General features: G+C 36.4%; 1 protein-coding gene across 1 annotated transcript in view; it reads left to right on the plus strand.

Annotated features, from left to right (window-relative positions):
* Positions 1 to 17861, plus strand: part of ANO4 (anoctamin 4) — a gene marked incomplete at both ends in the record, with an annotated part of 124073 nt that overhangs the window by 54471 nt on the left and 51741 nt on the right. Inside the window, 3 exons of the mRNA XM_084287253.1 lie at positions 1474 to 1574; positions 4785 to 4829; positions 9641 to 9772. Coding sequence (XP_084143379.1) covers positions 1474 to 1574; positions 4785 to 4829; positions 9641 to 9772 — 278 coding nt within the window. The remainder of the gene's footprint in view (positions 1 to 1473; positions 1575 to 4784; positions 4830 to 9640; positions 9773 to 17861) is intronic.

Raw genomic sequence — 17861 nt, forward strand, 5'->3', positions numbered from 1 at the left:
TGTTTTATTAAGAATGCCTTCTTTGCACTGAATATTCTGAACCTCATCTTTGAGAGTAGTTTGGTGTAAAATTTTAGAATGTAGTCTTGTTTTTGTGTTATCTACTTGTTAAAGTCTCATAGGCAAATTAAAGATAATTTTCAAAATATAAACATCATTAAGGGTCTGATTTGGAATCCATAGAAGTCAATGGAAAGACTACAGCTGAATTCAACGTCTCTGATGCAACTCTCTTGAGGGCATTTTTTTGCTGTTCTATCATTTCATGTTGAAATATTTTGCAGGAAGTTACCAACAGAACAGTGAGATTATTTTTTTCTGATGTTTTAAATATCAGAAATTCACTTGTTCTACCATGCACTACATCCATTTTTTTTCTTACATCTAAATAATAATTTGGCTACAAATATTTCTCTGTGTCCATTTTTGATGACTCAAAAAATTCTACTTGTTTAAAAAAATGTTTTCTCTTTAATGACTGTTTGGTTTTGTTTTGTTTTCCTGTTTCATTGTTGTCATTGGTTTGTTTTGTATTGGTCTGTTGTTTTTGTCTGTGCTAAGAAAAGTCATATATATGTATCTTAACTGCTAGCAATAATGTTCTGGCTACTCCAAGGATACAAACATACTACAACAATTCAAACGATTTCTACATTTATCAGAGTAGTGGAGGGAAGAATCAAGACATCAAGAATACAAATGTTAGCCTTCAACCCTTATAGTCACTGCAGCTTCCAAATAAGTGATACCAGATTTAAGTACAACATACCCACAGTATGTAGTAATAGCTAAGAATGAATGTGAGAAATATTGAATATACTACAATGTCTAAAAGACCAGGATATCATCCCTAAAGCCTAACTAATCTCTAAACTAACAAATTTCTTGCCTTGTTTCTCAGTCCTCACACTTTCCTTTTCTTAAAGCCTGTAGTCCTTCACCCATTTCCTGGGTATTCCTCAAATTTAGCCAGTGGTAGTTGTCCCTGTTAATGTGATACATTTAGCTGTTGCAGGCTGTATTAAGTGCAGATTTATGAGAATATAATTGATTTTCATTAGAATTTGAAAAATTTATCTTTCAGTATTAACATTTGACTGTCAGTGTTCTCAGTAAATACAGCTTCAGCTGACCCTGCAGTAGCTTTCTTGAAAAGTACTATTAAAAAGTACTAGATACTCTGATGTGAATGTCCTGCATAAAAACCTCTATACACTATATATAACCCATAGGAAAGAAGACAGTAACAGTGAATGTGTGTACTGGCCAGAAGGGAGTCACAGGTAAAACCAGAAGAAAACAAGAAGAAAAATAAGATGGCAAAATCCCTATAGAGCTCCATGTGCTTGAGGAAGAATCAGGAAATGGGAGGGGTGACACAAAACAAGAATAAATACTGAACACCGCCCATGATTTGTTTATTTCTTACCTGAAAAAGTAAGCCGTGGTAGCTGTTTTCTTTTTCTTTTGCAGTCATCTCTAACAAACAGTGACATCATCTTTGTGAAGTTGCATGCCCCTTGGGAGGTCCTGGGCAAATACGCTGAACTAATGAATGTAAGAATGCCTTTCAGGTAGGTGTAGTTGTATTTTGTCTTCACGCTTTACTGTAAAGCTAAAGTAAAAATAACACCAAAATGCACATGGAAAGCTCATCTGTAAGATACCACACATCCTTTGAAAATATAAATGGAGCGCCATAGATACCATAGTCATTGATCTTTCTTGTTAATGCCTGCAATTTCAGTAGAGTATTGGTTTGAAATTAAGGTGAGCTGTAGCAGTGCAGCTGTTTTCATGGGGTATTCTATCCTTAGGCCCTTTAACCCCTTCACTGCTGGAGCCCCCTGCATACTTGTGCGCTGCTGTTTTTTAAATGGACATTTCATTGAAATCAATGGGAGGTCAAGAAGATCCAGGTACGTAAGGCAGCACAGAAAGTGCATGTCTGTTGGACGTATCTGGTATGTTCAGCACTGTAAATTTTCTGCTTGTATAGTGCATAGTTATGGAAATGCAAATTATAAATAAGTATCACGTCTAATATGAGAACAATTCAGACTATAAGTGCCTTTGCCTGTGGAGAAAATAAAGAAATTGTATAAAATGTCACTGACAACCAAATTAATTTCACATAATCCTTCAGATTATTTTTATAATATATTTAATATCATTTGCATGTTGAGTTATGAAATTTTCTCTGTAAAATACCTATTTTACTCTGCTGGTTACCAGAAAGTTTAAAATAGCATGAAGATTTCCACTTGAATTGACCAAAACCCCTGAACTGAGAGGTCTTGATTCTTCTTTCAATTAGAAGGGTTTATAGATTCATAACTCCATTGATTTTAATGGAATTACTCCTGAGCAAGAAAAGGATCAGATCCAGAATATACAACTAGTGAGTTTGTGTCCTTTGCAGGAATTTCTGTTCCTGTTTTCTTCTTACTTAAGGATGACAAATGCCTCTGGTATGAGACATGCTGTAGTATTACAGAACTTGCTAGGAAAAAATGGATAAGAATTAAGGACAAAAATGCAGGCTTATTTTCTATGTCTGTATGCTTAGTTTTATTTTGTTTTGATTTCATTTACACAGCAGATCTTCAGTTGTTCTTATCTGGGCTTCTAGTGCTAGAGAAAAGCATAAAAGCTATCACAGATCATTACAAAACATTCATATTCTCTTTTAGAAAAGCGTTCTAGCCACATAAAAGATGGACTGGGTCAAAAATGTACCTCCTCTATATTCTCTGGCATTCCTTGAGATGAACCTGGCCCAGTAGAAGGATAAGGTCCCATGATTAAGAAGTACACCAGGAACTCAGATTTTAGTCACAGTGAGCAACTTATTCTTTCCTGATCTGAAGTCTCTGCTTTGAGATCTATTTCTTAGCAGATAGCAAATCAGGTGCCATACAGAAAGATGTGCTTCATGTCCGCAGTTTCATTCTTTTCTTATCCACAGTGTTGCTAAAAGGAAATTGTGGTGATTTTTTTTTTTTTTTATGTCTGACAGGCAGGCTCTTAATTTTTATTTTAAGAGCAACAAAGTTGTTTACCATTTAAAAACAAGAATCAGCATTTTTCAAAATGTACACTATTCTAGACTGCCTGTTTCCAGACACCCTTATCTGACCCCTGTTTTAAGGGTTGCTGATTACTTACAGCTCCCAGTAAGTTTGGGTTGAAATTGTCCAAGGTCCACACATCACTTGCTGTTTCAAAGCAGAGGTCCCTAAGCAATGGATAACTCTGAATATTTGAAGGAAATCAAGAGGTGGATGTCATCGTCAGTAACACTTATCTTTGACTAATCTCTGCTCCTGCTGAGTACAGCAAGAGATACCGCACTAGCTTATGGAGGATTTGACCAAAGGATGCTGGCCAGCATGGATTTTTCTTCAAATTTTCACTTCATCAGCACAATATGGGCACTAGTAACAACAATAATGTCAAAATATAGTGTGTTAAATCTAAGTTCTGAAAATTAACATAGAAACTAACCACTTGTTTTTCTATAGTTGTGGGCTGCTGCAGGGAAAGTTTACATCCCAGCCAGACCCAGTACAATAGTTTATAGAGCATCAGGGTTGTCTTGTTCTAGAATGCCCTCAACCATTATTGCTTCCAAGGCACCAGCAGCATTACTACCCTGTAACATTCACAGATATTCAGAATGAAATTTGTGGTGTGGCCTTTCCTTTTCCAGAAATTATACAATTCAGTGTTACATGATGGCACCTCTCAGAATACACCACCTTGATTTAGCAGTAACCTCCAATGGTTTGAGGAAAGTCAGAGGAAGACACTGACATTCAGGCAGACACACAAATCTTGCTGTAAGGAGTATCAGTCCCAAAGCCACACCTAAAGCCCTCAGATTTTCTTACCTCTCATCACGATGTGATCTCTGCTGAAGGTGATGGGTCAAATCCTGACAGCTGTGGTGCTGCTATAGTCACATAAGAAAAGAGCAAGAGTAACAACAGAGTGGGACAGGAGGTGGACAGCCCACTCTGGATCTACACAGAATGGTTTGGGGCCACTCCACCTGGGTGTTGTGAGCCCTACAGGGCCCATCAGAAAGCTGGCCAAGAGAGTGTGTTCAGCACGCATCTGCTTGTGCACCCTTGTCTGCTCACTGGATCCCCAAAGGCACTCCCACACAGCTTATTGCACTGACAACAAAAATCAACAATGCCTGTCTGAGGGGCAGAGGGGGTGGCTGTATCCTGGGGTGGATGCTGAGCACATACTCATTTGTTTGTGTAGCCTATATTCTGTTTCTGAGGGTGATACTCCAGCAGCAAACACTGGTCCCGGTTGTCGCTATGTGTATTATTGGCATATTGCAGCATCAGGCACTACTTCCCTGGCTTTTCTAAATAATTTCTCTTGCAAATCAAATGCAGTTTTTTTAATTCACTAGTGGATATGAGATGCATAGAGGATAATTTATCCATGCTAGTATTGGTCCTTTAAAATCCCTGCACCTGTTTATGGACGTCTTGGAAATAGATACATCCTTGGGTCCCTGTCTTTCACACATGACAAGTAGCAGAAAAAGAGAAGACAGCGTGAAAGCGATGATCTTCTTGCAATTCAAATGCCACCAGAGTCTGTGTGGCTTTCCTGTGACAGTTCTGTTAATCTCTCTTTTAGTCTCTTCCTCCACCTCTTACAGGCTTCTGTCTTCAATCTCCTTTCCTTCCTTGCTAGTTCATACTGTAACTGACGATGGGTTTTCTTCTCGACTGGCTTCATTTTTGCTGTTCTTCCAGGAGAAAAATCTATTACCTGCACCGCCGATACAAGTTCATGAATAGGTGAGTACAGTTCTTATGCTAGTTCAACTATGTTAATTTGAACCTGATAATTAATTGTTAAGGTCAAGTTGGAAGTAAAAGGTTATTAGCTGTATTTGTAGGAAGGTTGGAGGGAGTGATCGCACAATAGAACATATGCAAAAACATCTATAGCAGTTGTGTTTTTAAGACATCTGCCATGTGAAATTCATTTTACCAGTGTTGCCCTTTTTAGGAACAAGGAAATGTTTTCCAGTTGATGGAGTCTTTTTTTTTTTTTTTTTTTTAAGGAAGAATAAGTGAGTTAGTGCAAACACTGTCTTTTCATGTAGCTCATTAGGGAGTTTCTTAGGGTTAAAATACCACAGGTACCACTTTATTTTTTCATTTCTATACACCTTACCTACTTCTTACAGTGATGGCATTATTTATTTATTGCTTCCTCTGTGGGGATGCTTAGTACTTTGTTGGTAGATAGAAAGGCAATGAACCAAATTCATCTCTGGTGTGAGCTTAAGAGATGAGTACTTTTGAAGGATCTTTGAAGTTCTTTCACTCAATTATTAAATATCTTAAGGTTGGGTTTGATGTGTTTTGTGCCTGACTTTATGGAATAAAAAACTTCCAGTGCCACAGTTTGCATTTTCGATATCTCAGACAATTGAATGAAAATGTCTCAAAAAAGACTAAAATATGTATAAAAGCTCTGCAAAGACCAGCTCATACATTGGCATTTAATGCCACAGTGCTGTTGATGCAGTTTTCAAAAGGCTCTAATGTTTGATTTACTGTCTCACTCTTAAGTCAATGGAAAAACTCCCCTGAAGTTCTGAGAGGGAAGAGTTAGATTTGAAATATCTGCATATTGGAGTAAAACAGCTGTATTATTCTGCAGATAATGTCACTAAATGATCATCCATGGGAAGATAAATGATGTATTATCACTCTGCTGCATGAGTATAAGGGTCCCTTCCAACTCAGGATATTCTATAATTCTATGATTCTATATATTAAATCCCATCAAAATATGGTGGTGACTTGAGAGTACCAGCACTGATCTCACATTATGGTATTTGCATTTTTACACTGGCAAACACCAAATGGGCTCTTCATGAGAGCTAAGAAACACACGCTGTTCTGAAGTTTGTCAGTGTTCCCCCAACTTGACACTCCCACTTTACAATGAGTACATAGCACCTGTTAGTTTCAGAGTTTGTCATGATTTTAGTTAAGACATGGTTGCTTTCACCACAGCAATAGACTAAAAGGAAGGAGCAGGTAAAGATTCTAACATTTATATGTACCATATGAAATTTTGCCATACGTTCATTTCCTCTTGAGTCAACATATAATTTGAAGTTAGAAATAGTGTAATCTTTTTCTGTGGGTTTGTGGTTTTTCTTGCTCCTGAGTGATGACAACACTTGACTAAATTCAATTTTTATGTTCAGGTCTATGAATAGCTACTTGAGGCAGAAAATCTATAACTGAATAGTCCCAGTGGGAAAATAAGAAAACATATTCAGCTCTATTTTCATTTATGTAAAATTCAGATTTACAGCTTCAATAAAACTGTCTATTTCCTCTACCCTTAGTTCAACGAAGATTAGAAGCAAGTGAAGCTTTGATCCATTTTTTTGAGCTAAGCTAAAATTAAATTGGCATTTAGTCAAAATTTATTTTAAAGAGGACTTTTGTTACAGGGCAAAGTCCAGAGCAGATCTCTTGCAACTTGTCAGTCACACTTGAATTTTCTTTCTGAAAAAGATCTAGTGATCCCTAAGTTTTAAATAACAAAACTCCTCTAATATAGTCTAGAGTAAAGGGTGGGTATCAGGTGCATACACAGTATCTAGAACTCTACCTGGGCTGTGGTTAAAAAATAAACTAAGACAATATCTAGCACTACGATATGCATAAAGCTTTTTCAGACTTGAGGCAAAAATAAAATCAATCTCAATTCAAAGAAATTGTTTTTATTTTCCCAATTTCCTCTTTCTTTTGGATAAAAAAAAAAAATAGAAATGAAAATAGAAAGAAAGAAAGAAAGAAAGAAAGAAAGAAAGAAAGAAAGAAAGAAAGAAAGAAAGAAAGAAAGAAAGAAAGAAAGAAATATTCTATCTCTACCATACTTTCTAGCAACTAAAGTGTTTCTCTGAAATTATTTAAGAAACTCTTTGTGTGATTTAAGTACAACACCTGTTTTTACAAAGAGGATACTGAGTATAGGCTAGGCCTGGAAAGCAGAGGCCAGGTCAGGACTGAAATGGAACAGACATGTCTTTGAGACAACCATGTGAATGAAGACAGTGCATTTTGGACATGTGAGACTAACAAATGTTTTAAAATGGAATTTAGGAAGGAAATGTTTCCACTCTCCTCATTCATTCTGGCTGCCTACCATGCCTCCTCACTCCATGCGCTATACTGCTCTTGTGTAGGTTGTTCTGCCTTTCAAACACCATCCCCCTATCCAGCTGAGTATATTAGCACCTGGTGCTGCTCCATAAGGGAAAGTGAGGCCTGGATTAGCCTTGAAGAAACAATTAAGCACAATACGTTTTTAAAACTGTGCCTCTATTCGTAAGAGAGAGGCTTGTGTAGAATACAAAGCCTGCACTGCTGGCTCATGGTACTGTTGAAGTGGCCTGGATGTATTTTAAGTTTGGTCATTTTTCTTTTCCTAGGGAAAAAAAATAATTATATGTGTGTGTATATATATATATACACACACACACACATATATATATATACACACACACACACACATATATATATATGTATATATATTATAATGTATTTTTATATTTTTTTTATTTTTTTATTTTTTATATTTTTTTATAATATATATTTTATTTTTTTTTCCAAGGGATGGTTTTGCTGTGCTCTAGGATGCAAGCTTTGCAGAAAGGCCTTGCATCCTTTCCAGACCTAGTTGCCAGCAGGGAAGGAGTATGCTCTCTGAGCATGCCAAGCAATCTGAACCTTGCAAGTGGCAAACCAGTCAAATACAGGGTATGCTCAATGAGAAGCTGACATGAATAATGTAGTTTTCTCAAGTGGGGAAAGCACTCTGTGCGTGCCTGCATGCGCTGTGATAAACCTGCAGTATGCATATCTCAAATGTGCACATTGACTTGCAGGGTGAATGGGAAAGGATTGCAGATTGGCAAGGGTGTTAATAGCTTAGAGAATTCAAACAATTTTAGTCAACGAATAAGCATAGACTGGGATATTTAGAAATTCCTCTTCCCTTTTCCACACCCAGGGTCACTAAACCTGCTGAACACAGTGTAACTCAGGGCTTGTAACCTTTACAGAGGAAGAACTGAAGGCCAAGAAAGAATGAATTCCCCAGGAGATAACTTACTTTTCCCTTGTCATTCCTATCAGTCTCTGCACAGATTGGCTCAAGGCTGACAGTCTTGAGAGGACTAGTGGAGACTTATAATAGGTCTGACCCTTTGCAGTGTTGGGTTCTGACAACGTCTCACCTGCACTCGGGCACAGATATTTGCAAACTACCTCCACCTGCACTCCGAACTGCTGGGCTGGTGTGAACAATGCCCAGTAAGAGTTTTTATTAAATTTTGTATAAGCCTTATGTCATGCTCACATACACATTGCCATTCTTCTGAACAGTCACAATGGTTAGTTGGAGTGCCTGCTCCCATGCTATTCACAGACAGAGAACACACAAATGGTACCAAAACAGGTAGAGCTCATGTGATTACAATTTTGAATGCCCATATTTAAAAATTAGCATTAGCTTTCCTATTGAAGATAACTTGAGCGGAGAAGGTTGAATATTTAAGGAAATATTATATGTATTTTAAATAGAACTATGTCCTAATTTCATGTCACTGTCCCACACACTCAGTTATGTGTATATGAATTACCCTCCTTCAAAGTGACTGTGCAGGTCTTAGAGCATTTGTTGGAGTCAAGGAAGAACGTGCATGTCCATAATTTGTTGTCTGATTTTTGGAGGCAGAGATCACTGGTTAGGAACTGAAGGTGTGAGGGAGGGTAGGTCTCATTTTGACAGACCCATCTCATTTTTGTTATGTTTTTTCATCATAATGTTTTAGTTTGGATGTGAATTTGTTTCAGATTTTCTTCTCCTGTCAGCTCTGATTCTTCCCTTTACAGTAATTTCAGTACACATCTTGGCGCGAGTGCCCTTGTGATTAAATCTACCCTTTCTCCAACTTATTCTTAGTTTGCTTTCACCTTCTAAACGTAAGGATCTGTTCAGCTGTCACCTATTAATCTATACACTGAGTATTTTGTTTTTGTGGAGGCAGTAGTATTGCAAGACACAGTTAAACCAAATGAACAAAGTAGCCTATGTTGTATACCATCAGCTGCAAGGTAAGAATCTGTAGAGAGCAGTAAAAGCATGCGGTTTGCTGGGGTTTAGGTTCCAAAGATCTCTTTCACAATCTGGGTTATTCTAAGGTTTATATGTCCAAAGTCTAATGTGTAGTTAAGCCTGAAATTTAAAGTAACCGAAAAGCTGAGAATAAAGGTTAGAGAGTAGCCAAGAGCTTAATGAGTATGGATTTTTAGGAGTGTGTTACATTGGCATTGCTTTTCTGTTGAGACAAAATAAGATGTTTCTCTACTAAAAGCTTGTTATTAATAATCAAGGTCAGCACGTATAATTCAGTCTTCCTCAAAAATGTCAGACGTTGCTTCTTTTGTAGTCGCAAATATTAAGTGGTCTAGTTTGCCAATAGATGTTCTTTGTAAGAGTTCTGCAATGCAATGAAAAAGCAAGATATATCTCATTCACTGTCTCAAATGCTCACACTTTTCATGTTCTGCAGGATCGAGAAACAAATAAGCAGGTTTCGAGGATGGTTACCTAGAAAGCCAATGAAACTGGATAAGGAGACACTGCCAGACCTGGAGGAGAATGACTGCTATACTGCACCATTCAGCCAACAAAGGATCCATCAGTGAGTACTTTATTATATCATAGCATCATAACTTAATTACAAGATTAATTTTTTTCCTTCTGGATTCACCTTGGAAAAAATCAATTTCTTAGTTCATGTCTTAAAGATTAGTGTCTTCAGATTAGTTCTTTGTCACACAAAGGGAGAGAGTCTTGAGAGAGCATAAAGTCTGCCTACATTTCTAGTAATTAAAGGTCCAGCTTAAAGCTAAAAGAAATCAATGGAAAAGTTCCTTTTGATTCACTGGAATTTCAATTATATGCTTAAAGTAGTCAACTGGCTAATTCTCTCTTGGGACAGAACTACAGTTTTTCTTTGTGTGTTTAAGATGTGATTAAAACTTATTCAGCATTTCTGTCTTTTATATAATCAATATTAGTCCTTTTAACACTGATGGTCAAAATAAACTGATATTGCGTTTAATTCCTAGTTGTGCCTGTAAAACAAACAGAACTCTAAAAAGAGGACTGTGTTGTTTTGTTTGAATTTCTCTGCCTTTTACGTCAACAGAAGCAATGCTTCTTGCATAATGCCAGTATTAAGGTCTATCAGTTGCCCTTGTCCAAGAATACCAATAGTATCAGTATTGCACCAATGTTACAAAAGAATTCATTTGACTAGTAGAAGCCTTTACTCTCTTGCAAAATGAAAAACAGAAAAGCTTAGCATTGTTTTTAGATACCATGTTGAATTTTTAAAGATGGCAAAATTTGGAGAAAGAGTGTGTCTTATGGTTAGTTACTGGGCCTGTGATATTGGGAACAATCACTGACTACCTCAAAACAAAATCACAAAGAATAGGCAGCAGTGACCAAGGTACTAACAGAAAACTCATGTGAAGTGGAATGAGTCACAGGCAGCTCAAAGACTAAAAATATTAAATATGTGATTTTATTTAGGGAGAAGATAAGTATAGTTACTGCTCTTTGAATAAACATTTCATTAAAATGCCTCACTTTGAATGAACAGTTTTTCAGGGAGTGGATTTATTTACTGCAATAGGAGTGAATAAAATAGATGTCTTCTGCTGCAAGTAGTCTTTTCAAATACAGCAGAAAAACAAAAACAGGTGCAAATCGCCAGGGAAATTTCAGTAGAAGTGTGCTCTTAGCACCAGTCACCAGCCAGAGTTAAACATCTCCACTAAACATCTGTGCCCTGAATAGACATCGGATTCAGGCTAGAGAGTCTTCTGAGATTTAAGCAAAAAGATGTTTTGGTTATTTCACCCTGTAATAGGAAGAGTATGTGCAGACCAGTGGTAATTAAATATATATATGTATATATATATATATATATACACACACACACACACACATATATGTCTGGACTTATGTTTTTATTAATATTAACTGTTAACTGTCCTTAAAATTATGGCATGTGACTTTGTCTGTGTGTGTGGCTGGAAGGAGAATTGGCATATATGAACCACAGTATTTTTTTATATTGTTCTGCCTTGCTTATGTTTAAATTAGTAAACTAGCAAGCTTTTTAGTAAATGCTGGTCATTAGCATTCCTGCTGTTGTTTGGCGCTTCTTTTATATCATTACAGACTTTAAAGCTCTACCCCACAGCAGGTCTGATATTTTCTGGTTTGCTTTCTGTTTAGTCTACCATTCCTGCTCTGTGGGGACTGATATAATGCTGGCTGAGCTGCCTTCCTGCCCTGCAAAGGTGCTGGCTCTGGCAGGTTTCTTGTACTCCCCTTATGCTTCAGTCTGTTGCCTGTATCTGTCTTATTATTCTTCACCAGAATTTTGAAATCTAATGACTTGTTCAATATTTGTCAAGTGAATTGCATGCAAGTTTTTAATTGTTCCAAGAATTTCAGGGGATGCTGGTAAACAGAGCATTTCAGGAACATCTTTATTATATACTTCTAATCTTTGCTGGTGGAGTGGGAGTATCAAATGTTTGGAAATGTAGAGATAAACTGATTTTAGAATTCTTTTTAGAATTATTGTATTAGTATCAGTTACCAGTCCAAAAGTGTATTATATTGAGGTTCACTTTGTATAAGTTGCTGCTTACTTTATGTAAATTTCTGTTTCTTCCAAGATATAGATAAACATTCTGTTGAAAAACCTGTATACAACCAGCCAGAACATCAAATATGGGGAAAGTATGAGAAGAAATTGTTGGTTTATGTATTAATGTTGATGTGTCTCTCAGCACATATTAAATGATGTAACAAATATTGTGACTGGCACCTTCATTTGTCTGGGTCAGTTGTGACAGATGGGGTTTGATCAGTAAGAAAATAATTTCTCTTTCATATCTACCCACTTCTATGTATTGTAACCTTCACAAAGACCGCACTGTTAATTGTCCCCTACTGAGAAGAGTAACAGAAACACTCCGAAGTTGATAAACGTTACACCGCCATATTAAATTGAAGCTTCAGTTATCAGTTGTCACTGATGTCACATAAACATTCACTTGCTTTTTAATAACAAAACAAAACAAAAACCCTGCTGATTGAATTTAATGTGATGTTTTGAAATCCATCAGGTCTTTTATTTAAATTTATATCCCACAATACTCTTTTAGGTATGTAAAGATACATAGTTAATGAAATTCTTGAAATATGAAAACTGATATCTGCAATAAAGTTATGATAATTTAGCTTACAATTTGTTGATGATAGGAAAAGTCTATGTATTTTCATATTTTGTGTAGTTAAAGTTTTGCTAGACTGCTGTTACTATACCATATTGCCATTACAACTAAATTATCTCCTAGCATTGTAATGGGGCCTACATTATTGTCATGGGCAGAGACATGGAATTCACATTCTCTTCTGCAGGTACATTATCCTGTAGTCTAGAGTAACAGTGACAGTCTCTTCCTTACACTTGGGCTTTTAGATACAGCTCTGCTTCTGTTTCTATCACACACATGTCCCAAAACTGATTCACACAGAACATGCAGAGGACATTGTGGATCCCAATACCATAGAGATGCTCAGCTGGCTGACCTCAGGTTTAAGACCTTTTAGCCAATGCAGAGCCATTTTCTGAGGTTCTTTAAGTCCTCAGAAAACGGAGAATAAATGCAAGTCTTGTGCATTGTGTTAAGGTTGTAGCTAAACAATGCCATTAGTGTCTGCTTTTCCTTTTTATCATGTCTTCCATACAGATTTTCAGTTCTAAGTTTATAGTTAAAAAGATGAAATTGTCTTGCAAATCTGGAATCCTAAGTGAAAAATATATTAAACCTTTCTTTAAGAAATATCTACAGGAGCTTAAAATATATGATCAGTCTTTTAATTACACTAAAGAGGATTTTGCTGGCTATTGTACAAGTATTTCTCGAGAGCAAGCTATGTTCTTTTGCCAGTTTAATATGTCTAGGAATTCTGTGTTATCATTAATCAATGTTTGTCCAAGACATTCTGAACTCTTAATAATCACATAGTAGATCATTCATAAATGCTACTGTCCTGGAAGTATGTCTGCATATCCTGAGTTTGCTGACAAGATGTCCATGTCCTCACCATAGGTTTGGCCACATACCTCTGCTGGAGGTTGCAGAGTTCTTCCTTCTAACCTTGTCTTATATGCTTTTAATTTTCTAAGGTATCATTCCTTAAATGTTCATGTGAGCTTGTTCATATTTGATGTTTGTCTTGAATTCCTAATTTATTCCTTTCTTCACAGTCTCAGATGTTTTTCATCTCAGCAAAAACAATAGAACATTTATCCTTTTTTTGATCTAGACACAGTTTTCATATCCAGGGCTCTGGTCTGATACAGATGATGCTTGAAACATGGTATGAGTACAGTCTTCATTTGTGATAGTCACTGTTAAAAGCATGGAATGACAAGTTTCCTCCAGGGAAGGAAAACAGTTAAAATAAAAATAAATAAAAATAAAAATAAATAAAAATAAATAAAAATAAAAATAAATAAAAATAAAACAACAAGGCCTGATTTGGCCTTGTTTCAATAGGAATTAATACTTTTGAGGTACAGAAGTACAGTGAGCAACTTTAAAGGTCTAGCCTTGTACCTTCTTGAATATTTCATTCCCATCCAGATGGAAAAAGGCTAACTTGAAAAAAAAAAATTAGATGTGTTTTCAGAGACACAGCAAACCCTCTGCAATACCTCCTAAACAGGCAAAGAAAACTGCAAGAATCATATTTGTAAGATGTGCCTATAATTTTTGCAGTATGGGTTCAGATTTTCTTTTAAAGAGATTATTATTATACCCTATAGGGTATATCATAGAATTGTCAGTACAAGAGAAGAGCAAAATTTGTTGTATTTCCTAAGCAATAGGAAATCTTTTTTTTTTTTTTTTGAGGAAAGAAGCTCTGTCTGGCTGAGGCAAGCATTTTGTTAGAATTTTGTGGAATACAAAATTATAATTTGCAAGATAGTCTTCTGAGCAGTATCTCTCTTCTGCAGCCACAGCTTGGGAAGGTGTTTTTTTTTATGCCAAACCATTTCTTCTGAAAATTATCAGCTACAAGAATGCACAGTTCACAATATCTAAAAAACTTTTTCCCTCAGACATTATGATAATTAGTTATTTTTCTACTATATCTTAGTTATTTTATGTAGTGAGCTGCTAGTCAGCTGGGAATAGTAACAGTGGTAATTATCTGCAATTTCTTTGATAGTTGTATACTAGCTAGGAAAATGCTTTTAATTGCTGCTTAGAGATTTCAGACTTTATCAGGAGCTATTTTCCTTTTTTTTTTTTTTCCTTCCAAAGGCAATAAACCCTCTGGTTAAATATTAATATAATATATAATTGAATAAGCCTCTTTAAATAAATATTTATTACTTCAAGGAAAATTAGATAAATACACAATTTGGAAACTGGGAAAGTACCTGTATTAATTAAATATCAATTAAAAGGTAAAATTAAAATATATACCAAAGATTAATGCAGTTATTCTCATTTGTACTAAATTCCCTTGTACATATTGTTCTGTATTTTTCTCAGATTTCCAAAACACCTGTCTATCAGGGTGGAGTTGCATTTTACCTTTTTTTCTGATGCTCAGATTGGCTCTGATAAAAGCTGTCCTCACCAAGATGACCTGTGACTGTGTCCCACCAAGCTGCTTCACACAGAGATCATGGATGGGTCAGGAAGGGACTGTATGGACACTTATGTGGTTTAAACCAGGATGGTCATTCTTGTGTTTGTATACATGTATATCTACAGTGCAATAACTGCACGTTTGCAAATGGCTTCTTATAAACAGGGGGATCGTATATCTGTAAGATTCATGCTCCTAAACAAATCTTTGCCTGACCAAACTTGTAAGCACCTTGCAATGGGTTTCTTCACTTCTCTTTGATTCTGAAAGTTTTAATTGCCTAGCAAACTGAATAAAATTCAGTTTAAATTTAAATAAATTTAAAAGTTATTTAATTTTTAAAATAAATTTTAAAATTATTTTTACTAAAAGATAAATAAATAAAGCTCATTATATCTCTCTTTAATATTCATGAGTGAACTAATTTAAATTAAGAAGTGATTTAGGGAGCAGGGTGATTTGGGAGAGGAAGGTGGAGATGAGGTTCAGCACCTACAAGGCTCTATTTTCCTTTAGCAGTTTCGAGGCTGTGATGTGGCAGATCTGAGACAGACAAAGCTACTAATACAGTCTTCATCCCAAAGGGAAAAGCAGTCCTGGTTTAGGCACAAGATGGGAAAAATCACTGATAACCACTAATAAATATTTTCTTTCAGATAAACAAAAAAGTCTCTCACAGTCTTGTAAGTCGTGCAAAATGATAGTAAACAGCACGTAATCATCATACACTCATTTTCAAAGAAATAAACTACAGGGATGTGTGGTAATATTCTCACTGCAATACTGCAGCCTCATCTTGTTGCTAATGACTTTCTTTGTTGTCAAATGAGGTAACGATCTGTCATTGCCTCAGCCAAAAACAGCTAGCTAGCTCCAGTATTTTACTAGCAATGCAGAGAGGTGGGCATTTTCTTTTCTGTACAGAGGAATACGCTTCTCATGTAGTGATTCCTAAGTTCAGACAGCATCTGTGCTTCTAGTGCGTACTGCTTCCAGCACCAGATTTGCTTAGATCATACATTTTAATATGGTGAGTGCCAGACTTTAAACTTTTCAGTGTCTGGGGATACCATGGAGCAAAGATACGCATTGGGTATGCACCCATGCTCAATTGTAGCTTACAGCAGAAAATAGCCTTTTCAAGCCTTTTGCTTCTCCAACATAAACTGAAGAGTAAGCACAGATTTTTCAAATTATTAGACACATATTCAAGACTTAATTTTACCCCCAATGGGTTTGTACAACCTGCAAAATGAACAAGGAGAATGTAAGAACAGGAATTCATTGGCAGTTTGTTGAATTCACATTCATTTGAGGGCCTTCTCTAGATGACGGTTGGCTTTGCTGTGCTTTATCCATGGAAAGACAGTTTGAAATCTCCAGTTCAGAGTCTAATTAAGCCACAAATATAATTTCAAAGCAATTAACCTTCAGTGACTTGTCATGTCACTTACAGTAGGAATTTAAGAGCAATATTTCCACAACATCTTTAAAAGGCACTTTAATTAAGAATCAGATCTGGAACCTTTACTGTCAGAAGTGCTCTCATTATCTTCATTGGGATTCTCCTTTTGAGTAAGGACAGTTCACACAAATATGGTTTACAGGACAAGGTTAACGGGTATAACTGTTGTGGAACAAATCACTGGTTTTATTATCTACCTATGCATTACCTTCACAGGGAATAAAAATATTATTGTATTAATCCTTACTTATTTTTTTGTCCTACAGAAGAGGTGACAAAGTGACCAAAACCTTCATCTGAACTGTCTCCTAAATAATGCCTGAACCCTTACTGATCCTAAAAACAAGCTGCATTACTCATGAATATTCAAACCTTTGTGTGTATTGAAATTCTAACAAGGGCAGTGGAAATAGAGCAGCTGAGGAAACTGTTCCATCTGAAAGTAGCAAGGGTTAAAAAGTACTTTAGAAAGCCTCTATTTTGTGTAATTTGTAGCTCAGTAATGTCTGATGAATGTTTATCTACACCTAGTTTGGAAATATTTTCAGCTCTGACCCCTGTGCACTGAAATTTGAAGGGTGAGATTCTACATAGACTGAAAAAGGCTTTCTCCTCTGTATTTGGATGCTGTAGACCTTGCAAGAGCCCTGATGACTATTCTATGAATATGGATTTATCACTCACATTCAGAAAGGAGACAACATGGAGCACAAAAACCTTGGAGGAAGGAAGGCCCAGAAAGTTCAGAAGAGAAGGGTGTTGATAGAAAAGGATAGATCCTGCACTGAAATGCATGATTCTCAGCTGACAAGGGAAACCCCTGTGATTTTGGAAACAAATTTGAACCTCTTCCAACACGGTCCTAATATATGTCAACCTCTAACTGAGATGTTGCAACACATAGTTAAAACTACTCAAGATAGTTTCAGTCTTTCAGTGCCTCCCAGTCATATCTGCCTATTTTTATTCCCTGAACCAGAGCTCACTGCCCCCTTGGCTGTGCAGATACTGCCCTGTCTGGGGCTGTTCTATATATGATTATGCATAAATTATCAAAATGGTCAAATGACCAAAAAGAAAAAAAAAGAAAAAGATTTTTCTATTAAAAAATAGGTAAGTATTTATTTTAACCTTTACCATTACAAGTGCCATTACCATTACAACTCCCCAAAACTTTGACATAGGAACAGTCCAAGACATCCAGAGGACTCATGTTTGACACCCCTCTCTCACCTGTGGTACAACTCTAGTATTTCCTCTGCACCCATGTCTCTGTGAGTAATGCTGGAAAACACTGAAGGACATATTCTTGGCCTACTCCAGCTGTAGTGACTTCTACCTCTCCTCTCCCCATCTTGTCGGTAGATGCAGTTTAGTGGCACAAGGGATGGGCAGGGCAGAACCTCTACGGCTGTCATATTCACATATGTTTTAGGACTGTTTCAGTTATTGCTGGAATTGGCAGTGTTTTTCATGGTAGTTATCATACTGAAGTGTTGACATCTGCTTCACAGACCCATCTGCTTGTTCCTTCATGTCCAAGTGAGATCAACAGCTACAACAATAC

The sequence above is a fragment of the Netta rufina genome (assembly GCF_964035555.1).
Source record: "Netta rufina genome assembly, chromosome: 1".
Classification (NCBI taxonomy): Eukaryota; Metazoa; Chordata; class Aves; order Anseriformes; family Anatidae; genus Netta; species Netta rufina.